This window comes from Lithobates pipiens, unplaced genomic scaffold (assembly GCF_037356315.1).
Source record: "Lithobates pipiens isolate NorthernLeopardFrog02 unplaced genomic scaffold, aLitPip1_a1.2 Scaffold_19, whole genome shotgun sequence".
NCBI classification, from domain to species: domain Eukaryota; kingdom Metazoa; phylum Chordata; class Amphibia; order Anura; family Ranidae; genus Lithobates; species Lithobates pipiens.
In genome coordinates, this window is record NW_027507764.1 from 201,152,268 (window position 1) to 201,177,803 (window position 25,536).

Below are 25,536 nucleotides of genomic sequence, written 5' to 3' on the forward strand. Positions count from 1 at the left end.
AAAGAAAAACAGGAAAACACATAAGGGCATGGAACCTGCATACGTAATGAAATTTAAGTTAGTGCAAAATGTACACACTCGGAATGTTTGCATTTGTTACCTTAGTATAGCTGCATTATAAATCTTGAAAGCTTTGGCTTTTAACTGACATCCTTACTGCTGTGACCACTAAAAGCAAAATAAGGAACGTGATACATCTATATGTCAGATGTTATTTTATTACGGTTGTGTGAAAACTGGGTATAGTTTGATAAACTGGATGCCTGCTCAATGACTTGTGCTGTTATGGGGCCTAGTAGGCAGTTATCAAAATCTCCCGCGTCAACTTCCTAATGTTTTCATTTGGATTAGTTTTGTAAGATAATGCAGGTGTTGTTTTTATTCCTGTTTCCCAAATTTTATCATGAGCATGCTGTAGATATATTACATTGTGCAGACATGTATTATGCTAAAGTTTTAGGGAATTTGTTACAGAGAAAACAATGATTAGACATACAACAAAAAATAGATAAAGTGATATTGGTTTGCAGGCTGTCAGTGTCTAGATGAATTTCCAGTTTAAAAAATATAAATCATTTGTGGCCAGTTTGTATAATTCTCAGCTCATACTTTTTGCAGCTTTTTCCTATACAGTTGGAGAGTTAAAGCATTATTAAACCCAAAATAAATAACGTAATGTGATGTCACTGCCCCACTTCTTCAACCCTGCTAGACACAGGACCTTAAAGAAAGTGGAGTTTACTGGAGTAGTGGTGTCTACTTCAGTGATTTTCAGCTTCCAAGGGCATCAGCCAGGCATGGTATATATGTAGTCACATTGGTTCGAGCTGTACCAATGTAACTATGTATAACTTACAGATACCTGAAACTTTATACAGGTTTATTCCAATATTCGAGATAACAGAACATTATAAGTACACAATGTTTTACAGAACATATATGATTCTACTTAATCTTATGGAGCAAAAGGAGAACATTACAGCGTGTAGGTGCAGCATAGACATCTTGTATTCATGAATGGTGGCATGGAAATACAACGGTATGGGAATACAATGATACTTTCCTCAACAGGCCACCCACCCAACCATATTATGTTTAGCCCTGCTTTCCAAGGGCCTAACAACCTTTGGGCCATAGTGCCCACAGAAGAATTTGAACACATATAAAGGCACACACCAGCATGGCAATCTGCAAAGACCATGGGAACAATTCCCTGGAGATGTCCTACAACAGTCTATCCAGATGTGCCAATCTCTGTTTGGAGGGTTTAGAAGAACCTGTCCTAAGTTTATAAGCCACAAAGAACAACATTTCTGCCAACAGAGGTTTAATAGGGGCTCTTCTCTTCCACCATAATCTCCAAGACCCCTAAGTGAAGCTATGGATCCTGACAATATTATACAGCCCAGTGGCAACCCAGATCTGGCCCACACTTACACTGTGGCATCCTCTGTGGCGTCCTCTGTGCCTCTGTGCCAACTACTGATGCACCTCTTGTCCCGGGAGATGGAAATGATACTCTAGAGCACTTCAAAAGAGCCCCTGCATACTTTCTAGTGAATACATTTGAATGACCTTCAGATTTGCCAATGACAGCAAATTCAAATGGGGGGGGGGGGGGGGTAGGGGATGTAGTGGAGTTTCCATTTACTCACCATGCTTAGATGCAGGAACAGGACTGTTTAACACATTTTCCCTCAACTTCCTGGGTTCCTGGACAGGCCCAGTAAAGATATGTTTATCTGCATCCCTCCCTCTGCTGCACTGAGAGGCCATGTTAGATGAGGCAGAGGTACTTGAGCAAGTGATCTGCAGCCCGGTTAGAGGTCCTGCACTGTCAGGACCAGCATCCAAGCAGCTGAGCAGGAGCTTAATAGTATGCAGCTTCTCTAGGAGACCCAGCTACTGAACACCTACCTGACTGCTACCAGAGTACTCCAGTTCCAGTTGGGTGGCACATCATCTTTGGACCTTTGATCTTTCCAGTTGTTCATCTGAGTTACCCCAGTCTTCATTTGTGGAGGATGCTGTCTATGAGTATAGTCGCAAATAGCTGTGCTCTTTAATGATTTACTGAAGTAGTGATTCTCAGCTTTACTTGATGTTATTATAGAGTCTTATAGAGACTATGCTGTGCAGCTGAATATCCCTGATTGAATAACAGAGGCATTGCCGTGAAGAGTCTTTGTTTGTGTAGTTTTCATAACCAGACTCTGAAGTGTATACCTATTTTTTGCCATCCTGAACCTGTTTTGCATTATTGTTGCTAACTTTGCACCTGTTTAATAAAAAGCAGGCTACAGTTACCCCCTGTCTGATAATTCGGCTGATTGCCCATTCTGTTAAAGCGGTAGTAAATTGCAAAAAGGAAAGGAAAACAATCTTTTCACTGCAAGTTAAGAGCATAATTTGCTAGTATGCATCGCATACTAGCACAGTATGAAAGACTTACCTTAGAATCATGCCCGCCAGCGGTGCAATGTCACTACTGACAGAGCTTCCATCTTCACCCAATCTTCCTTCCAGTTTTGCATGCTTCGGCTGTTAGACTGGCTGAGCTGCCATCACTACCGTGCATGCTAGGCCGCAGCACGGTTCTCTCAAGCCATTGCATGTTTAAGAGATATTTACTGTACCTACCGGTAAGCCTTATTTTAGGCTTACCTGTAGGTACAAGTAAACAATATGGAGTTTTCCACCACTTTAAACATCACATTTGGTCATTTGTTTACAACTGTAATCGGAATGATAGATATGGTGTGACCCAAGTAGTATATTAACCATGTGAATTATATTTCCTGTAGGAAGCATTTACTCCCAAAAAAAAAGCGAAAGAGTTAACCTGCACCCTATGTTCATATTTCCCAGAGGTATAAAGAGGAAGTTAGGATCATTTAGCAAAAATACATATGGTTCAAAGAACTAATCCATCCATAAAAAGCATGAGGGGAAAAACACAGGAAAGGAGATTTTCAGTGGACATCTGTTCACCTATTATTACTGACATGCTAGAAATGTGCTGAACTAGTTGGAACATCTTCCATTACATATGTATTTAAAAATACAGGTATTTATGTATTTTATTTCCTACCACTGCTGAATAGTGAAATATATAATAAAATGTTTTTTTTGATAGTGTAATTATAATCCAGAATTAGGTCTTGACTTTTCTAATGATGTTCTACTACTTGGCCTGGGTTGAAAGGTAGCCGGAAATATATTTACTATATGAGCATAGACTGGAGGTAGTACTTGAGTTGGTAGTGGTGTGTGTGAGAGGAGGGGATTTATAGTTTTCCGACAATGTATCAATAATTTGGAAGCTTTTGTGGATATCAGAATGTAATTTTTAGGACTTGCATATAACAGAAATACATTGTGATATTGCACTAATGGGCATCTGTGGTTACTCTTGGCTGTAACCAAACATGATAGAAATACACTAAAAAGGCAAAAGGGGCTGTAAAAAAAATAAAACTGGACATGGGCTTTAACCACTTTAACAATCATTACCAGGCAATTTTTTTAAATTTTTAGTGTTTTGATAGTATGACTGATTTTTTTTTATGTAAGCTTCTGGTTTTTATATATTTTTTTACTGTAAAAAAGAAAAAGGAACTAAAAAGTTCTTCTGTTATAAAACATAGCAGGATAGTGAAAACACCCCAGTAATGACCCCTTTTAGGAAAGTAAACACCCCATCTCACTTTTTGCCACGCTTTTTTGAAAATGAAGAAAAATGCTGGTATTAAGAGGGTTACACAGTTGGATGGTTCAATAAAGACGCTGGCCCATCCAGTTCAACCTGAGTGTGTGTGTGTTAGGGGTCGACTGATTATCGGTACAGCCCATTATGGGTAGTCGATATTCACTTTTTTGAAGCATCAGTATTGGTTACAAAACATACCCGTCTCACCGGGAGACCCAGGCCACCAGGTCCTCTGGCTGGCCGAAGATCTGAACAAAGCCGATGATTTCTTTGGGTCTCTGATCTAGTAACCCGGAAGCGGTGTCATGACATCACGTCCAGGTTACTGCCATCCTAAAGGCACCAGTTTTTAAAATAGTATTAAAAAATGCAGATCTTGAAGTTTTAAATACAGTGCAGATGAGGACCTTGGGGTCTTATAGACCCTGGATCCCTCCATAAGGAGTACCTGTCAATCCCTATTACTGGCACTAAGGATGTTTAGATTCCTTGTGACAGCAATAAAAATGGTAAAAGGATAGTAAAAATAAAAAGTTTAAATCTATAGAATATCGATGCCGGACATCTGCTATCAGCCTGAAAGGCATCTGAAAAATCGGTATAGGCCCTGAAAAAACGATATGGTCGATCGCTAGTGTCTATGTTTACGTTTAAACATGGAGCTTGGTAATAGTACACAAGATGCATTAATGTTAAGGTCATTATATGCAGAGGGAGAAGGAGGCTAATGAATTAATATTTAGGTCACAGCAGAGACAAAGTAGATTAGGTGTATAGGAGGCGAGGTGAAAGGGTTAAAATTATTTCACTACCGCGGCTGCTACTGCAGCTGCTGATTTGAAACAAATAAAATAATAATTTATTCATTAGCTCCTGATATTTCTCCTTCTGTTGTAGAGAAAGAAAGGGTTCACGCATGTAAATACTGCACTGTTTTCATGATGTGATCACTGTGATGCCATGTATACAGTGTCTGGGGGATGTTCATTCATAGTGAGTGGCTCAGTGCACAGACATTAACATGTGCACTTGCTATCCAAGGGCTATTGCTGAAGTGACATTTATAAATGGCATAAAAAAATAGATACCTTACATTCTGCTGTTGGAAGTAAGGTGGCTAATGCCATCAGTGCCTTTAATATGTTTTCTTTAAACTCTTGCCGCCTGTCCACAGTATGAGCAGGTAGGATCATGTACGTGTACGCCTGTGTCTTCTTTATTGTGGCTCCCAGTACCTGGTTGCTTTGAGTGTCCGGGGCATCATATGATCGCTATGCAATCACATGATCACAATGTCAACAAAGCGTCTATGTATGAATCTATCCATTTTGCATATAGGGGGTGGCGAGGAGAGAGGGGCGGTGCCCGAGCGCCCCCAATGGACGGGCCATCACTGCATTGAGGAAAAAAAAACCTGCTTCTAGAACCACTTTAAACTCTCCTATCCTTTACAGCCAAGGAAGCTGCTTCTGTTTGATCTGTCATGGTGCTGCACATGTAATCAGTTATAGTTAATACTTTTTAGTCACTGTGTTCAGGTGTTGGGTCTTTTGGATGTACAAGCTTCTATCTCAGTGTATTGATGAGGTTGAAGGACACAGAAAGCAATGTTTTTGTAAAAGATCCTTAAGAGTTATTCTGACACTTTGACATTCACTGTACTGTGATTGCATAAGCTATATCTAACCAATAGAATGTGTCTTTTTGCATCCTTTGCTGAACCAAATCCTAGTCCTCTGGGGATACATTACTGAAACAAGCCTAAGTACCATTTAAATAATTATAGTCTGAATATCAGAAGCAGAAGGCAGCATATGGGATCTTTGCCAGTGATAGACCTCTGCAATCACTAAAATAAGGCATTTTTCCTATGTAAAAATAATATGCAATTATTGTGCAATAATTTAATGTAGTCTTTTATTTGGAATTTCTTATGATTCATTATACATAAGACATTAAATTTTGTCTTAAAAATACTATTAGTTTAATAATCAAAATCTGTTTACCTTCTGAATGCTTCTGAATATGACGTCAGCAAATGCTGCTGAAATGGGGAAAGCTCTGGATAATGGATATCCACATAACAATTTCCATATAAGTATCTGTCATGCTTTAACCTCTTGCAGAAATGTTCTGACAGGCCTGCTTTATCATTTCTGCTTTTTGTATTCTGAATTTGTTTCAGCTAAAAGTAAATCTGTCACGACGCCTAAGTACTTAAACTTAATCAGAAGTAAAAATCCAAGACCCAGAGGTGCATGCATATAGCCTTCTTAACCCTCCTGAGTGCCCAAAGAAAATCTTGGGTGCTCTATATGCAAATACGCCTTTTTCTCATTTCCTTTTATGATTCAAATCATACCAGTATACCATAACAGTATAATATTTACTCCAAAGTGGATGCCTTACAGTTTATATATTCACAATGAATATTAGATTGTAAGCTTCTCTTGGGGCTGCAACATATGGTAATGGCTGAAAATCTATTGTAAAGCAGTGAAGAGCAGTGTGTCATTCATAAAAAATTAAATATGTAATTTTCTGTGGACCACTGGACTTCTTGTACAACATGGTTGTATCATGGTTGATTGGACAGTGTTTCATTTTAAAGCATCAAATAGCATCAACTAGTTTCTGTTTTATATTTAAGCACCTTTTTTTTCTTACCTGCCAGGCAAAAGGTATAATATTCTAGTGTGCATCGCATACTCTCACCTCAAAACGTATGCCCCGTATACACTGGAGCGGATTTTCCGTTGGAAAAAACGTGGATGTTTTTTCTGACGGAATTCCACTCAAGCTTGGCTTGCATACACACGGTCACACAAAAGTTCTCTGAACTTTTGACCGTCAAGAACGCGGTGACGTACAACACTACAACGAGCCAAGAAAATGAAGGTCAATGCTACCGAGCAAGTGTCAAATTGTTTCCGAGCATGCGTAGGAATTTTTTCGCGTCAGAATTTGTACAGACGTTCGGAATTTCCGATCTGAACTTTTTCCGACCGAAAAATAGAGAACCTGCTCTCAATCTTTTGCTGGCTGGAATTCTGCCAGCAAAAGTCCGATGGAGCATACACATTTTCGGAATTTCTGACTAAAAAGCTCACATCCAACTTTTCCTGGCAGAATTTCTGATTATGTGTATGGGGCTTAAGAATTCCAACGATGTCATCGCTGGAGATGGCGTCCATCTTGACCCGGTCTTTCTTCCAGGTTTGCGGACTCAGGCTCTGTGACTGGGCAGAGCCACAATGATTTCACTCCAGTGCAGGCGCACGGGAGCCGCTGGTCATGACACAGGTCTCTGAAGAAACGGCACGAGTGGCCATTCCTTTAGAATGCATGCACCAGTGATTCCAGCTGCATGTACAGTAAATATCTCCTAAATTGTGCTTGTTTAGGAGATATTTACACTACCTATAGGTAAGCCTTATTATAGGCTTACCTATAGGTAAATCATAAAGATGGAAGTTTACTTCCTCTTTAAAAAGTGAGGAAACATTTAAACAGTTTCCCTCTAAACAAATGTAGCCCACTTACCTCCAGAAACCTTTATTCTCACCTCAGGTGATGGAGCCGGCAAGGGGACATTGCCCTGGATTTCAAAAATGAGGTATTGGTGAAAATAGAGCATTGAGGAGGGAGGGTGGGCCACATGTGCTCGGATGAGGGAAAGGGTTTAAACTGTATTGGCCCTAAACCTCCTCTTCTGAAGACTCCCCGCCAGCACTCTAGGTTCCTTCCCTTCTCTGTGTGCCACCATAGGAAGCCACTTCATTATCAATTGTAACTAGAGTTGAATACTGTCTGCGCTAACAAAGGGTTAAAGATGTACGGGCTGGGTTTCTTGCATTGTATATAAATGAGGACATACTTTGGACAGGCTTGCTCTAATATTGTTCAAAAAACCTTACAGTTAGCCATGACACCTCCTCCTGGGAAACACCTAAAAGGAAAGATATATTGTTGTATGCTGTAGGAATTGGAACACATAGCAAACATATAGTGGGGCTGTGGCAAATTTGACTGCAAAAGTGTGAATACGCTTTACTTTAAAGCAAACCTGTCTAGAGAGTAATGCTGGTCCTTTTTTGAAAATGTATAGATGTCATGCTTACCTGAAAGCAAGTTGTCCATAGTCTCCTCTGAGCAGCCATAGAGGGGGACTCTTTGTTCTTTGTGTCGAAGAATTGGTCACTTTGCAAAGGTCTGACATGCCCCCACTGAGTCAGACCTATAGCTGTACAGTTGGCAACATGCTGATAGGAGGTCTCTTACTCTTAGATATTACTCATCAGGGGGGCATGTTGGACCTCTGCAGAGGAATCACAGAGAGTAAGGGTCCTACTCTATGACATGCTGGCAGGGCATAGGGTTTTCTACTCAGGCTATGGCTGTATTTTTAACCTCTTCTTGCCCAGCCCCTGCATCCTTCTAACAGGGTTTTTACACCCGGAGGTGAGAAGGACTGCCCGATCACATTAGGATGTCATACGGGGGTGGCTCATCCATTAGGGGTGCCTGGGCGCTGCCTTCTCTTTCCAGGCTACCCCTATATGCAATGGATAGATTCATGCATTGCATGAATCAAGCTATGGCCGCCCCCTATTCATGCATCTGGTCCCTTTCAGGGCACTGGGTGCATGAATTATATTATTATATTATATTATATTATATTATTTTTTTAAGCACCTGATTAGAGCCAGAGGCTCTAATAGGCTTCAAAATAGGGTGGTCTCGGGCCGCAGAGGATGCGTCCGGAGCCCACCCAGGTGTGTTGCAATGGCGAATGGATATTTGCTGTTGCTAAACTGATCCTCCTCCCAGCCAATCAGGAAGCGGGTCTGATACCCATCAACCGATTGGCTGAAAGAACATGCAATACTATTGGATGCCTAGGAGGAGGGGACGAGATGCCCAGCGGAAGCGAGGAGGAGAAGAGCCGCTGGCCAATGCCTGGTCCCCGCCGATGCCTGGATGTATGATCCCCACCGATGCCTGGATGTGTGATCCCCAGCCACTGCTCCTCGGATGCCCGCCGATGCCTACCGCCTAGATGGGAGTTTGGTTGTTTGCCCCCCCCCCCAATAAAAAAACACCAGCCACCATTGCTGTCATAACAGTCACATGATTGGCAAGCTCCCGATCACTACTGGAATGGAAGCTGTCTTTCACAGCTTGGTTACTGTGGTGGAAATGCACTCTCAATACAGAAACCTTGGCTATCCATGGATGCTGTACCCAAGCAAAAATGTTATCATTTTTTTTTTTACACAAAGAGAGATTTCTTTTGGTGGTATTTAATCACTACTGGGTTTTTTATTTTTTGCTAAATAAACAAACATTTGGAAAAAAAAACAAAAACTTTTTCATAGTTTGTTATAAAATTTTGCAAACAGGTCATTTTTCTCCTTCACTGATGTGAGTTGATGAGGTTGCACTGATAACCACTGATAGGCTGCATTGATAGGCACTGATAGGCTGCACTGATGAGGCGGTACTGGTGGACACTGATGAGGAAACGCTGATGAGGCTGCACTGATGGGCACTAATAGGCGGCACTGATGAGTGGCACTGATGGGTACTGATAGACAGCACTTATGGGTACTGATAGGCGGCACTTATGGGTACTGATAGGCAGCACTGATGGGCACTGGTAGGCGGAACTAATGGGCACTGATAGGTGACATTGATAAGGAGGCACTAATGGGCACTGTTTGGCAGCACTGATGGGCACTGATTGGCAGCACTGGTGGGCACAGATTAGCAGCACTGGTGAGTCTTGTTGTGACCTGTTGGTGGTGCCCTGATTATCAGTGTACATGACCATTTTACAGAAGCCAGTTATGGTCTTTTCTCCCTTCCTCACGTTGTCATTGTGAGAAAAGTAATGCCGATAACCGGCTTCTGTTTACATCATAATCAGCTGTGATTGGACACAGAGTGGCCTTTTACCCAGATCTGTGGTCAGCAGTCACAGGAAGACCTCATATGAAGGCCTACCAGAACTGGCCAGTCCCACTGTAGCCTTCATTCGGCTATAGCGTGGTCTGCAAGTGGTTTAAAAGGTGGGTAAAAGCACAGAAGAATCTAATATTTTAAATGCTTCCTTGCAGTTATTTTCCATCTCATAAACATAGTTCACTTGAAATGTGCCTCTAAACATCCTGGTAAATTTGACAACTTTAGAATAGTAATCTCCCTCACACAGCTTCCTCCCTTTTTACATGTCATGGCTCCTTCCTCTACTGGGCATGTGTAATCACTCTCTGTGCTGACCCAGCTCCTCCGCCCCTCCCCTCACCTTCCTACATAATCTTTCATGTAGCAGCTGGGGAGGAGAAAAGGGCAATACTATAAAGTGTCACTAGAGTGACGGCTCTGACCCTGTTGGAGCTGTTGATATCACATTGCAGATGGCGGCCCTCAACAGCAGTTTTTTGGGATGTTTACACAAATGAAGCTTTTACATGTAAATAACATGCATAAAATACATGAAATGTGCTTATAATGTTATGATAAGATTGCTGTTGAAATAAATGGCCTAGCATTGGGTCTTTTTAATATGTTCTGGCTTAAAAAATTAAAAATATACATGCAATAGAATAAATTTAAAAAAAAAAACTTTATTTTCAAAGGATAATATTTTTGTTTATATAGTATGATTTATTTGGATCATCCTAAAAACTGAGGGACATGCTAATTGATAACCAAGTAATATAATTTTGTTGGACATAAAAGACTGTCAGATGTCTGTACATACAAAGTATCTTCTGGTTGTTAATGAATCGTACATTTCCTCGAATGAGCGGAACTTCATTTCCTTTTGCACAGTGAAAGAGGATTGACTTAGGCGGCTGAAATAATAAACTTTCGCTATTCCCTGGTGGCATGTCACTGTTTGCACTTCTTTGCTGTTCTAATTTCATTCCTTAGTCATTTCTGCGTGTCACTGTAAAAATGAATTACTGTGTCATGATAACAAAGCAGAGAACAGGCTGAGTACTGCAAATGCTGGCTGCTCCTAAGCTGCATTAATAAATGACAAGGTAAATTTCTTGTTCCTGCTTGTGGACGTCAAAAACGTGTTTGTATACCATGCTGCATTGTCTCAAATGACAAACAAAAAGCAACATCACTGTGATATTTACATGCGCATTGCCATTTCTTTTATTTCTATAATTCATTAAGAAAAAGTAAAAGATTTCCTAGACAGAATCACAAAATAATTACAATGGTAACCAACATCAACACTTAAGCCTCGTACACACGATCGGATTTTCCGAGAGGAATGTGTGATGACAGGCTGTTTGTACGCTTCATCGGACAATTGTCGGATTTTCCACAAACAAATGTTGGATGGCAGGCTTTAAAATTTTCCGTGGACAATGGTCTGTTTCGGTTTTTCCGAGCGTGTGCACACAAGTCCGTCGAACAAAAGTTCAAAGTACAAACATGCATGCTTGGAAGCAAGGACAGTAAACTAGCGGTCGTAATGGAGAATTCACATTCGGCACAGCAAATTATGAAATCTCGAAATGCAGCGCACATTCTCTTCTTCTTTAATGGGATAATAATGAAGCTGCTTTGCTGGTTATAATGATGGAGTACTGCCAAACATATTTTAAAAGGCTTTTATTTTCCAGTGATATCAAGAATAATATGCATATATTTTTTTTTTTGGGAAAGTTTCTACAGCACCATTATCCCGTAGTTTTTAAGATCAAAGATACAACTATGTGTTAATTTTACATTGTATTTTTTTAAATGTAACTGCCTACTCCCAAACTATCATTTGAAGTAAAACACATAGCCAAGTATTATTCTACACAATTTTTTTTATTGTGCATTAAAAAAAAATAGACATGCTATCTGCCAATAGAACTTAACCAAAAAGTGAATTCTACGCATTCCAAAAATATAGAAAATATACCAAATCAAATCATTATTCAACCAAAAAATTGTATAAAAGCCTCATGCAAGTGTCCTGCTTCTTAATATAGGGGGTCAACAATTCCAAGAGTTGGTGAAAGCAGGGGTCCATCATCCGAAGATAATTCTGAAAATCACCCGGATTATTCTCCTGGAGCTCCCAAAACAAATGAAAAACGTGAAATGAAAATCGCAATTCTACTAACACAAGATTAGCAGAAGGAGACTAAAGGGTGGTGCCTGTCAATTGAACTTCCTCTTTATAGGCTCGTAGTACATGTAGTACGTCACTATGCTCATGTTTGTTGGCCGACAATTGTGTACTGTTTGTATGCAAGACAAAATTCAGGCACACGGCCTTCAGACAAAAGTCCAACACTTTGTCTTTGGAAAATCCGATTGTGTGTATGAGGCTTTAGGATGCACTCCTATTGGAATATGTTGAACTGAACTATGCTTAAGTTCACCACACTCTCCTGCTGGTCTGCACTCACACTGAACTATAAGGAAGTATTCCATGGCACACTAACATCACCCAGACCACAGCAATCCATTCTTCTGTACACAATCATCCATGGGGAGTTCAGTTATCTGGCACATTTAACTAAACCGTACTGGACCAGAAGTGAACTGTGCCCAGGAGCACCTCGTCCAGGTGGTCCTGGGCACAGTATGCTAAAAAGAAGTATGAAAATGTTTTTCTAGGTGAATCCAGCAGTTGTCCAAAGCTGCATCTGTCCTCCCCCGGCTCTAACACTGCCAATTGCTCAGTTACCGCCATTTGCTCTGCTTCCCCCTCGCTCACTGGAGAGTTGGGCTGTGGAGGGGGTGGGAGCAGCCAGCTCAGGCTCTCAGTGGCTGAGAGGCTGAGCCAGGTGCCAGTCTGGGCATGTGGACAGATCCTGATCGTATGGTCGGGACCTTTCCGTGCCTGGACCTGCTCTATGACGTCAGTCGACAACGGGCAGTAAAGTAATAGAGGGTCTTCCAATGGGGACACTAGTTATGATGACCTGGGGGTCCCCAAGAGCTTCCCTTAATTTGCAGGGATTTCCTCTAACTTTCTGTTTTGGCTATGGGACAGGAAGCAAAGGTAAATTTCCCCAATGGGACACAGATGGCAAAAATAAACATTACAGGGGTTTTAACCCTCCCATTTCTCTATCCAAAAAAAAAAAAAAAGTTTTGCCTATAGTTGTACTTTAAATGTCTATTTTAAGTACTGGCCAGGTGGGCAACGATCCCTATATGTATCTTTGGAATTTAAGTTGAACTCACGGATTAAAAAAAAAGACCCTTGCAGTGGGGCTAATTAAGTCTAGGAATAGAAGAATGAGCTTTAATATTTACATTATTACTTGCTCCCCTGGTTGGCAGCACTCCGGACTCTTGACCTGCATTGTACTTGATGTGACCACTGGCTGCAGTGCCTTAGAGAAGAGGCTTTGGAGGTGTGTTCACACAGATGGAGGGAACTTGCTGGAGTGAGGAAAACGATGGCCATTACACCTTATTCCTCTGTTGCTAGCCTTAACAAACATTTAATCCTTGTACTATGGGGCTTCACTGCAAGGTTTTTTTGAAATGCGTGGAGTGGGGCTTTCAATTTCAACATTGATTGGAGAGTGCCTTTACTGGGTAAAGAAAAACATGCAAAGTGGAGACCTTAGCCTTTGTTACCAGAAAGTTTTTGATTGATAAATATATAGTGTTTTATTACGACGGCAATGAATAAGTCTGCCTTCGGGAGACCTACATTTTTATATGGTATTTTTCTTACTTTTTTGTGGCTTTTCATTAACCTAAGTTTAAAGTGAAGTGAAAAATGAATCTTTGTATATTAAGTTACTGGGTGTAAGTGCAGGTCAGACAGCTATTAAACCCACTTATTTTTTTTCTCTACTTTTGGAAACAGTTCAGAAGTATTAAAATGTCTGTGACCGTATTATTGCTGTCTATTTCTTCATTAGGGAGACTTCTCTTAAAGCTGAGTTAAACTCCATTATTTTGATTTTAGGTTAATTTATCCCAAGGAGGCTTATGCCATAATGTGCTATTATGCACCACATATTAGTACATTATGGCAGACTTACCTGTCAAACTATGCTCTCAGACGCTACCCACTGTAATGGGAGCTTCCATCTTCTCCCCGGTCTCTCTTCCTGGTTGGGTCTGTTCAGCTCCTTGAATGGCTGGGCCATAATGATGTCACTCCCTCACATGTACATGAGAGTCATATCATCGTGGCACAAAGGGGGTGGCTATAAATGTACTCTGAGCTGCATATGAGCGGTTCAGTGTCTTTACCACTGAGAGGCAGGGAGAAGCATTTTTGACACAGGAGACTAATAGGCTTTCTTCTATAATAGAAACCCTACCTGCCAGCAGTAAAAATGTGTCTAAATGAATATGATACATTTAGAGAAGCTTCAATTTGTAACTGAGCATATTACAAAGTATTGTAATTTGTCAAAATAAAATTTAATGTAGTATATAAATAGCCTGCCTGGGGGGTGCCTTGACCTGTCTGTGATGTGGCACATGTGTGTATGCAACCTACTACAGCAAAACTGACCTTTTCAAAGAAAAATAAATGCTGTTTAAATTGCTGGTAAATTACAGCCTCCATTTCAGTCTGATTGTACACAAAACGTCCAGGGATTACCTTCATTTATACCAGACCCTTTCCAAGATGAGGGCTTGATATAGATGCTAAAGTGGGACCTCACAAAAAAGGTGTGGGGTTTTCCCCCAGAAAAATACTGTATATTAACCTCTTTTCATTGATTGTCTGGTATGGATGTCAAGGGGAACCCCACGCAAATAAGATAAAAATAACAAATAGCAGGTCCCCATAAATTCCATATCAAACCCTTATACCGCATACACACCAGCGGAATGTCCGACAGAAAAAGTCAGATAGAATTTTTTCATGGTATATTCCGATCGTGTGTGTGCCTCATCAGACCTTTTTTCTTAAAAATTCTGATGGACCTAGAAATAGAACATGTTTTAAATCTTTCCGACGGAACCAATTCTTATCGGGATAACCGCTCGTCTGTATGCTGTTTCGACGGACCAAAAACAACAACTGCTCTGAAGCAAGTACAAGACGGCAGCTATTGGGTACTGGCTATTGAACTTCCTTTTTCTAGTCTCATCGTACGTGCTGTACATCACCGCGTTCTTGACGATCAGATGGTGTGTTCGTGTGTAGGCAAGACAGTTTCAGTGGAACTCTGCCGCAAAAAACCTTCAGAGTTTATTCCGACTGGAAAATCGGTTGTGTGTGCACGGCATCAGGGTCTGGTATAGATTTTAAGGGGGAACAGCACACAGAGAAAAAGGAAAAAAGAGTTAGGCCCCACAAAATCTATACCAGATCCTTATCCAAGCATGCAGCCTGACAGGCCAAGTAATGAGATGGGGATGGGGGGGTGTTAACCATGCAGCTTCCTTCCTCTGTACAACACCAGGCCACATGCACTCAACATATGGAAGGGTACCTTGCTAGGGGGTTCACCCTGGTAATGTACTTTAAAGCCTTGTTAATGAGGATAAGGACCTCTTTCCCACAGTTCTAGTACTGTGGTTGGGGGAGTCTGCAGATGAGGTCTTATGAAAATAAGGGACCTCCTGATACCCATTTTTCCCCGTAGGAACGAATAAAGAATATATAGTGCCCAGACCCATTAAAAAATGTGAGTAGTAAATGAACACACACTTTTTGCCAAGTCTTTTATTAAAAGTAAAAAAGAGATACATATTCTCATCAAACACAATGAACAATGTCCATCTCCCACAGATACAAAAACACGACACACCTGCTCCCCATTGCTACACTCACCGACTGACAATTTCCCCTCTGACAGCTATCAACAAAGGGGCAGAGATGGTTGCTGATGTCATTGATCAGATATAGACATGGTCATTGGCTAAATATGGCCATGTCCATATTTGGTCAGTGATGTCTTGCTTTGTTTACATTTCAGCTGCCAGTGCGGAATGCCTGGCGGACAGCTGAATGGGTGGAAAGGATGAGCCATGCATGTTAGGAAACTGGGGCTTAGGCTTCCTAACAATCAGGTGCTTTGCGGAAGCTGTCATGTTTATTAGGGTTTGTAATGCTGCTATCAAGTAGGATTTTTCTGTGCGATCGGAAGCTTAGCACATAACCTTATACCTCATTAGTTCAGTCTCTATTCCGAACTTTGAACAGCTGAAATTTGAACTAAACATATGTTTGGTCTGAACCTAAGGCTCAACCCTACTTGTAAGGCTTCTATCAAAACCAGAAGTTATATATACAGTACCTAACAAAAGTGAGTACACCCTTCACATTTTTGTAAATATTTTATCTTTTCATGTGACAACACTGAAGAAATTACACTTTGCTACAATGTAAAGTAGTGAGTGTACAGCTTGTATAACAGTGTAAATTTGCTGTCCCCTCAAAATAACTCAACACACAGCCATTAATGTCTAAACCTCTGGCAACAAAAGTGAGTGCACCCCTAAGTGAAAATGTCCAAATTGGGCCCAAAGTGTCAATATTTTGTGTGGCCACCATTATTTTCCAGCACTGCCTTAACCCTCTTAGGCATGGAGTTCACCAGAGCTTCACAGGTTTCCACTGGAGTCCTCTTTCACTCCTCCATGACGACATCACAGAGCTGGTGGATGTTAGAGACCTTGCATTCCTCCACCTTCCATTTGAGGATGCTCCACAGATGCTCAATAGTGTTTAGATCTGGAGACATGCTTGGCCAGTCCATCACCTTTACCCTCAGATTCTTTAGCAAGACAGTGGTCGTCTTGGAGGTGTGTTTGTTGGAATACGGCCCTGTGGCCCAGTCTCCCAAGGGTGGGGATCATGCTCTGCTTCAGTATGTCATAGTACGTAAGAATGTTGGCATTCATGGTTCCTTCAATGAACTGTAGCTCCCCAGTGATGGCAGCACTCATGCAGCCCCAGACCATGACCCTCCCACCACCATGCTTGAATGTAGGCAAGACACATTTGTCTTTGTACTTCTCACCTGATTTTAAAAATCTGTTTGTTGCACAGTTGCAGCAAGTTCACATTGCATGACTCCAGATCAACTTTCTTTGCAAACATTCTGCACGTCTGCTGCAAGTTTAGGTTCAGTTATGTTGTGCAATAGTCATCCCACCACAGCTGAATTTTCTTGCTGTAGACCAGGGGTAGGCAACCTGGGGTCCTCCAGCTGTTGCAGAACAAGTCCCATCATGCCTCTGGGAGTAAATGTAACTGCCAGCCTTGTGAGAAATGTAGTTCCAAAACAGCTGGAGGGCCCCAGGTTGTCTACCTCTGCTGTAGACTAATCCCTGCAACTTTGCTCTTGCTAGATACTTGCCACACAAATTTGATACATATGGGAAAGGTGTCAACAAGAGCTTGTGCTTCAAATGCTCTGCAAGTGTACAACTTGCCAGTGAAAATGTGCATCAAGTTAACAGACTTACAGTTTACACTGCAACAAATTTGTGACAAGTTATCCTTGCTATCTGGGTCAATCCCTGCCCGCACACATACTAGAGCCAATTAATCTACCTGCATGCCTTTGAAAGTGGAAGGAAACTAGAGTACCTGGAAGAAACCCATGTAAGCACAGGGAGAACATGCAAACTCCATGCAGATAGTGTCCCGACCATTATTTGCTGCAAGAGCCCTTGTGCTGCAAGGCAGAAGTAGGAGCTATACTTTAATGTGTTCTGTCTGGTGAAGATACTACTAAACAAAAGAACAGTCAAATCTGGAAAAGCAAAAGCAAAACTGATGTGCGCTATTTTGGAGGTATTTTATACAGGAAGAACACAATTTGAATCTGCAGGAGTTAAAGTGATTCTAAAGGTTTGTTGTTTTTTTATTTTTTAAAACAACAAACATATCATACTTACCTCCACTGTGCAGTTCGTTTTGCACAGAGTAGCCAGGAACCTCATCTTCTGGGGTTCCCCGGTGGCTCTCATGGCTCCTCCCCACATCAGATAACCCCCTAGGAGAAGTGCTCTCCAGAGGGCGTTACCCCCCCCCCCCCCCCCATCCATAGTGATTTGCTCCATAGAACTACCAAACACTTTGTGCCAGCATCCCTGTAGTTTATTACACCTAATTACATTATATCAGGTGTATCCAAGAGTAATAAATAACATATCACTATCTCTGCTAAAAAATTGCAAGTTTTATTTATACATACCATATTTATCAGTGTATAACACACACCAGCGTATAACACGCACCCCAAGTTTAGGAGGGAATTTTAATGAAAAAAGCTTTTAGGAGGGAAGTTTAATGAAAAGAACTAACATTTAAATGCTCATCAATGCAGCCTTATCAGTGTCCATCTGCAGCCTTGTTCATCATTGCAGCCTTGCCCAGTGTCCATCTGCAGCCTTGCCCAGTGCCTTTGCAGCCTTGCCCAGTGCCTTTGCAGCATTGCCCAGTGCCGTTACAGCCTTGCCCAGTGTCTTTGCAGCATTGCTAGTCTCTTTGCAGCATTGCCCTGATTTAAAATTGGTGCCGATCTCCGCTGACTGAGCGGAGAGGATCGAGCGGAGCCAAGGTACACAAAGCCGAGTGTACTTCGGCTAGACTCAGCTCTTCTCACAGTCCCACCCACCTCCACTGATTACTAGAGGAGAGGAGCGAGCGCCGTCAACATACAGAAAGCCGAGTGTACCTCGGCTAGACTCGGCTCTGCTCACAGTCAGGGGCGGGAATGCAAGAGGAGCCGAGTCTAGCTGAAGTACACTCGGCTTTGTGTATCTCCATTTGCTCCTTTCCTCACAATCAGCGGGGATCGGCGTATAACACGCACCCATGATTTTCTCCTGATTTTAAGGGGAAAAAAGTGCTTGCTGTACGCCGATAAATACGGTAGATAAAATATCCATAAACAAAATGGCTGTTACAATAGCAGTGCTCATCTCTCATAGGTATAACTTTGACAATCCAATGTTATCATATATTTGAAGGTGTTCATAAAGTTTGGATGTGTTTATCTATGTATATATATCAAACCGGTAATTTTTATTAGCGATACTGATGTGTTTTTTTAATACTGTGCCTAAAAAGTCCAGGATACCCCTGATATATTGTATTTTGGATACAAACACCATGAAAAACTAAACTGCCCTGATTCTGACTTGTGAAATACAATTGGATAGAGTCCATGTAAGTTAACACATACCTGTAATAGACTGCAGCTACTGCTTATCAGATTTTATGGAGTTGGGGTATAATTTTTTGGATTAATCAGTAAATCTGTTGTAATGAGCTATACTGAGATTCGGCTGATCAGAAGATACTCACGCACATTTCAATGTTACATAAACTGTATCATGAGAAATATACAGTATATATAAAAAAACAAAGAAAACTTATGGAAAGCATTTTTTCATGTCATTATAGAACAAAGAAGTGACCTGCAAGAGGGAGAAGTGCCCGGTGGTGTCCAAGGATTGTGCTTTGGTTATCAAACAGAGAGGAGCTTGCTGTGAACGTTGTAAAGGTGCACGTTTGTTTTTTGTTTTTTACTGGTAGTCCCCACTGTCTTTATTATGATCTAACAATTATTATATATCATAATGCTTATCATAGAATTCAGCAAGGCCAGTGAATTCAGCAGACTATCCATAGATAGATAATAAAAATAATATTTTTTTTCAGCATTTAATAAAGATGTTTCCCCTGCCCCAATCCCAATCCCACCTGGGGCCTCAGCTCTTCAGTAACTCCACAGATGGCCCTTTACCAAACCAATACTCTGTGTAGTATGATAAATAGGATTGCATTATTTTGGTCACATGAAGACATAGATATCCTTAAGACTGCCACCCTACAGAGCACTTGGCATGCTGCAGGGACATAATGTAAGCTCTTCTTTTTTCCTGATTGTCAATATAGGTTCTAATTTTTTTATTTTTATTGCCTAATCTGAGTGAGCACATGCAAAAAATAAAATCCCCATTTTTGTCTAGCATGAAGCAATGTATTAAGCATAAGATTAGTGAATTGAATTGAACATGTTTTTTTTTTTTTTTTATGTAGATCTTAAAATCTGTTAGAAATAAATTTGGCTTAACACCCGAATGCCTCTGTGGACTATTAAAACAGTGTTAATTAGGGAGCTTACCACTTTTCAGCATTTTTATTTCAGTTATAATACTAATACATCAGGATGTGAAAGCAGCAGCTCGGAGAGTTATACAGACACATTTAATTGTGATGAAATAATGCAAGTCCCTTTGGCGTCATCTTGTGTTTTTGTGTTGGCCTGACTAGATCTGTCTCTAAGGATAAATTTATCAAAACTTCTATAAACCATTTGTGGCAGATGTTTCTTTGTACAGTTTATTTCACATGTCAAATGTAATTTTGAAATGAAAAAAGAAGAGAAAGGGAAGGGTAGCCTAGTAGCAAATATTCATAGATGAGGGTTATGCTGTAGTATATTTTTAGCTTGTGGTTTAGTCTGCTTTGTGCTTATACAATGATGTATTTATACAATGCACATTAAGTTGGATTCTAGTCCATACGATTTTAACTTCTGATTCAGCCCCGGATGAATTGGCTGCTTAATGACCAGGCCATTTTTTTTGCGATACGGCACTGTGTCACTTTAACTTACAATTGCACGGTCGTGCTGCACTGTACCCAAACAAAGTTGATGTCTTTTTCCCCCCCCACAGATAGAGCTTTTTTTTGGTGGTATTTGATCATCTCTGGGGTTTTTATTTTTTGGGCTATAAACAAAAAAAGAACATCAATTTTGAAAAAAACACAATATTTTGTACTTTTTTCTCTAATAAATAGCCTCAATATTTTTTTTAAAGGCAATTTTTTCCCTTAGTTTTGGCCAATATGTATTCTTCTACATATTTTTGGTAATAAAAATCGCAAAAAGCGTATATTGATTCGTTTGCACAAACGTTATAGCGTCTACAAGATAGGGAATAGATTTGTGGCATTTTTATTATTATTTTTTTATTTTTACTAGTGATGGCAGCGATCTGCAATTTTTATGGAGACTGCGACATTATGGCAGAGACATTGGACTCTTTTGATACATTTTTAGTCGATTGACAATTATACAGCCATCAGTGGTATAAAAATGCACTGATTACTGTATAAATGTCACTGTCAGGAAAGGGGTTAACACTAGGGGGCAATCAAGGGGCTAAATGTGTTCCCTAGCTGTGTGTTCTAAATGTGGGGGATGGGACTGACTATAGGAGATGAGAGATTGTGATTCTCAGCTCGTAGAAACTCACAATCTCTCTCTCCTCTCCTCACTGAACTGGGTATGTGTGTGTTAAACACCCCTGTTCTGCCTCTTGCGCCTGTGATCGCTCGTGGCCGCAGGTCACGAGCATTGGCACCCCTGTTGTGCAGCAGGCGTCTGCTATCCCACTTAAAGGGACCGACGTATAGCTACGACGGTTCGCAGGATCGTGCAGACCTGCCGCTGTTTAATGACAGTGGCTGGTTGGCAAGTGGTTAAGCTCATTTGTAACTCTTTATTGCTTTTGCATTCATGGAATGAATTTCCGGAGGGTCTTACGAAGAAAATTTTAACACTTCCCTGTAATAACTCCAGCTGGCCCACCACTTTTACCTCCCATGCCTTCCCATTGGCTCATCACTATGATGTCTGGTTTTACTATTTAGTAGGACAGTAGGAGCTTACCTTTGCAGGGAATTGTTAGAATTTGTATTTTAGGTCTCTCTGAGATTTGGGGCTCATATTTGTTTTTACTGTAGCCAGCTTGCATTGTTAGCAAAATAAACAGACTTACTTAAAGGGTCAATACATCAAAAAGTAATATTTTAGTTAGAGACTCTATCACGTAAAGCCCAACTTTGGGAAAAGGAAAAATTCCTCCTGCAGGATACTGACAGGTATGAAGTGCAGACACTCAGTACCTTCTGGGTAGTGTCAGAGCTTGCCTCTCCCTCACATCCCTATGGGTCTATTCCTTTGTTCGGCTGCCTCACTACTAAATAAGAATATGTGGGATGTAGGAAGGTGAAGGGAAGCTTTAGAAACATTAGAAATATTAGTACTTACCTGTCAGAACAGCATTGCTTTCAGTAAAAGTAGGAGGTGCAGAAAGTTTCTGCAGACATATAACAAAAAGAGCAATTAGACTAGGTTCTTCTCAGTCAACTATTTTTTTTTCTGGAGTTCCCTTTTATCAGTCCACAGTTAATTTATTTTTGTATTAGTTTACCTATTTATGGTGTATTATCACTAAGTACGGCTTAATGGCCACATAATTTTGGGATCTAAGTCTAAATGGAAAATCAATAAATATTTGAAAGGCGCAAACAAAATAAATACTCCTGATGCAGACTGGGATTTGTGGATTCTTAAAAGTTAATTTGTTAAATAGTGTAATGTTAAACCTATTTTCATACATGCAGGCAGTCTTTTAAAAAACATATTTGTATTTCAAAGCACTTTTCAATAAAAAAATGGCAGTGGTAAGGCTTGCTATATATAGGCTGTGGTTTGCAAAACCAGGGAAGAAACATGAAACGCAATGATTCCTACATAAGTATTATGGCTCAGATGTTTTACATTGTACTGGTTTAATGGATAATATTTTCCATTAGTTTCCTGTAGTGCTGTGACCTTATGGAGTAGTAAATAATAACCATGGCTGAGGTTGCATTTCCATAAAAACATTTTCAGACCCCTTCCTAAAAATTTTTTTTTAGACCTACTGTATACTTATAGTATTCAGTTTATCTCTATTATAAACATTTTATCTACACATAAAACAGCACAGTAGCTTTTCTCGACATTGCAAACATATCTCAACAACAAGGTGAAAATTGAAGTTTACCATCCTGTATATTTACAGCCTCTAATTCTAATAGTAAGTAGCAAATTATCAGCCTTTGATGACATTAAATAAAAGCCAAGGTCTGAGGCACGTAAGTGTATAATACCAGTCTTTATTTTCTGTAAACAGTAACTGGAAAGCATAGAGGAGTTTTTGGTGGGGCCTTCCTGGGATTGGGTCACTTTGGAGGAGGACATATTTGGTACTGTTTGTATCAATACTTGTGGCACTGAATAATACTCTAGTCTTAGAAAACCAGCAGCTCTTTATGGGTTTCCCATCCCTCCTACAGTGTAGCTCCCAACTATCCCTGACTTAGAAGTTTCTCTTCTTGACCAGGTTTCTCTTCTTTTTTTTTTTTTTTTTTTTTTTTTTTATATATATTCTTTATTTATCTTTTTACTACAGTATTCAAACATGTTTTTACAATTCTTGCGGATGAGAACATTTTATAATATATTTCACAGACCATAAACTGCTTCCGCCTCTCCTTCTAAAAAATACATTTAAAACCCCCAAGCCCCCCTCCTCCCCCCTTGGGCAAAAAAAATAAAAAATAAAAAATAAAAAAACCAAAAAAGGAAGAGAAGTGCCCCCCCGTCTCCTCCTATGTCCTTCGTCCTCCTCCTTGTCACCTTCTCCTACTAATCAGACATGGCAGTTTTCACTCTCTAAGAATGTCAGCCATTTTTGGCACTTTCCTTGGATTTCATTTTCTATCTCCTGGGTTTTATTGATCGAATCTTCTATCCGCCTAATCTGCTCCACCCTCTTCACCCACTCCAGAATTGTCGGCTCCTGCGGGTCTCCCCAATGATTTGGTATTAAGGCTTTGGCTGCATTCAAAAGATACGGGACCAGTGTAGCTTTGTACTGCCTTACTCCCATGTCTGTGTCGTGGAACAGACAGGCCCATGGACATGTCCTAATCCTCCTTCCGGTTATCAGAAAAATGTTTTGAATTATCTTATCCCAGAAAGGTCTTATTTTCGGGCAATCCCACCATATATGTTTAAACGATCCTTGTTCCTTACATTCCCTCCAACACATCGATTCCTCTCCGGCTCTTAGCTTCTGCATTCTAGTGGGTGTCATGTACCATCTTGCTATTAATTTATATGCCATTTCATGGGTTCGTGAGTCTTTCGCTAGTGCGTATGTCATTTTCAATATTTTCCTTCTGTGTTCATCATTTCTAAGTGTCCCCAATTCCCCTTCCCATTTCCTTACATATTCAGGTAGCTCCCCCTCACCCTCACCTCGTAATATTTTATATAATTGGGAAACCCTTTTCACTATACAGTGTGCATCTTTAAATCATTTTTCTAATGGCCTTAACTCCTTCATTCCTCGTAGAGGCTGTGGAAGCCCTTGTGTAAAATGTACTATTTGGATATATCTCCATCTGTCTAATATTCTGTGTCCCCATTCTTGTGTGATTTCCCTATACGTTACAATCCTATTCCCTTTAATCACCTCTCCTAATGTAACTTCTACTTTCTGTGCCCATCTACTGTAATACAACCGCTCTTCCAATCCTGGCAAAAAGTATTTTGTGCCAAGTAGTGACATAAGTGGAGAATTATATGTCCAATTGTGTAACTTATTTATTTTATCCCATATTCTGAGTATGTGTCTTGTGATTATACTAGTGCCTGTTCCTAGGTTCCGCACCTGGGCCGGTATCCAAATCATTTTAGCTAAATCTGTCCCACTTAATCTTGTTTCAAGCTCCGCCCAGCTCTTCTCCTTTAAATTATGTATCCAATCTGCTATCCTAGATAACATTGTAGCCTCATAATATTTGTTGAAGTCTGGGAGACCCACTCCTCCTTCTTCCTTTTCCCTCGCAAGGACCTTGTGTGCAATACGTGCTTTTTTTGGGTGCCATATATATGTGAGGACTAAAGATTTTAATTTTCTAAAAAAGCTTCCCGGGAGGGGGATGGGGATCATTTGAAATGTATATAGTACTGTAGGTAATATGAACATTTTTATTACAGGTTTCTCTTCTTGACCTAATCCATCTGTCCCTCAGTTTTGGCCTGATTGCTATAATAAAATGTAATATTTAACTAATAACAGTATGAAAAACACTGTTTTACAGTGTAACAAAGTAGTATACAATTCAAATTTAATGGTATCAAAAAGTACATATAGTAAGACAGAGGTATATAAAAAAACAAAAGCAATTTAAGCTAAAAGGGCTGAGCTAACGCACAAAGGGATAGCAAAACGAACCATGTACATCACAGCATGAGACATAATATATTTGGAATAAAGATATGCATTCACAGTTCCAATACGTTTTTGTTTTTTTTATATACCTTTGTCTTACTATATGTACTTTTTGATACCATTAAATTTGAATTTTATACTATTTTGTTACACTCCTGTGCCTTTAAAGTCCCACATCTAGGGGAAAACAGTGTTTTTAATACAATATAGGAATGTTGGCCTGCAGAAGGAGATAATTATTAACTACAATTTTTGATGATAACTAACAGTGTTATACCACACTAAACCTTTAATCCAGCTTCCTAATTATTCCATTTCCTTATTTCGATAAGCCATTTTATTTAAAAAATATTGTTGGAAAAAAAGCAATTGTGGATTTAAATAACCATTTTTGCAGCTCAAATCTTTGTGGTCTGCGTAACTGGGGATATGGTAGGGGTGTGCTTTATTTGCTTACATACTTTGTGCTAAAAGGTGTACATCTTTGTCATCTCAGAATGTTGGAAGGTCTGCTACAGTCAGGAGCATATGGAGAACTTTGAATTTTTATGCTTCCTCAATATTTCTCTGAAATAAAAACAGAAGCGCCACACCAAGCTAAGACGTCCCTAAAAGGGACAATATAGAAAGTATCCAAAGCAACTTGGGGGTCCAAAAAGGCCATCTTTATCAGGACTTGATTGGAAACAATGTGAATAGATTAGAAATTAATTGGACCTTTAATGATATTTCTTCCAGTATGATTACAAGCACAGGTCTTGTCAGCAGCTGCTTTGAGT

At 40.2% G+C, this 25,536-nt stretch overlaps 1 protein-coding gene across 1 annotated transcript in view; it reads left to right on the top strand.

The window, feature by feature from the left end:
* BMPER (BMP binding endothelial regulator) overlaps window positions 1-25,536 on the top strand; it is a 338,127-nt gene that overhangs the window by 89,775 nt on the left and 222,816 nt on the right. The window contains exon 3 of the mRNA XM_077491626.1: window positions 19,080-19,179. Coding sequence (XP_077347752.1) covers window positions 19,080-19,179 — 100 coding nt within the window. The remainder of the gene's footprint in view (window positions 1-19,079; window positions 19,180-25,536) is intronic.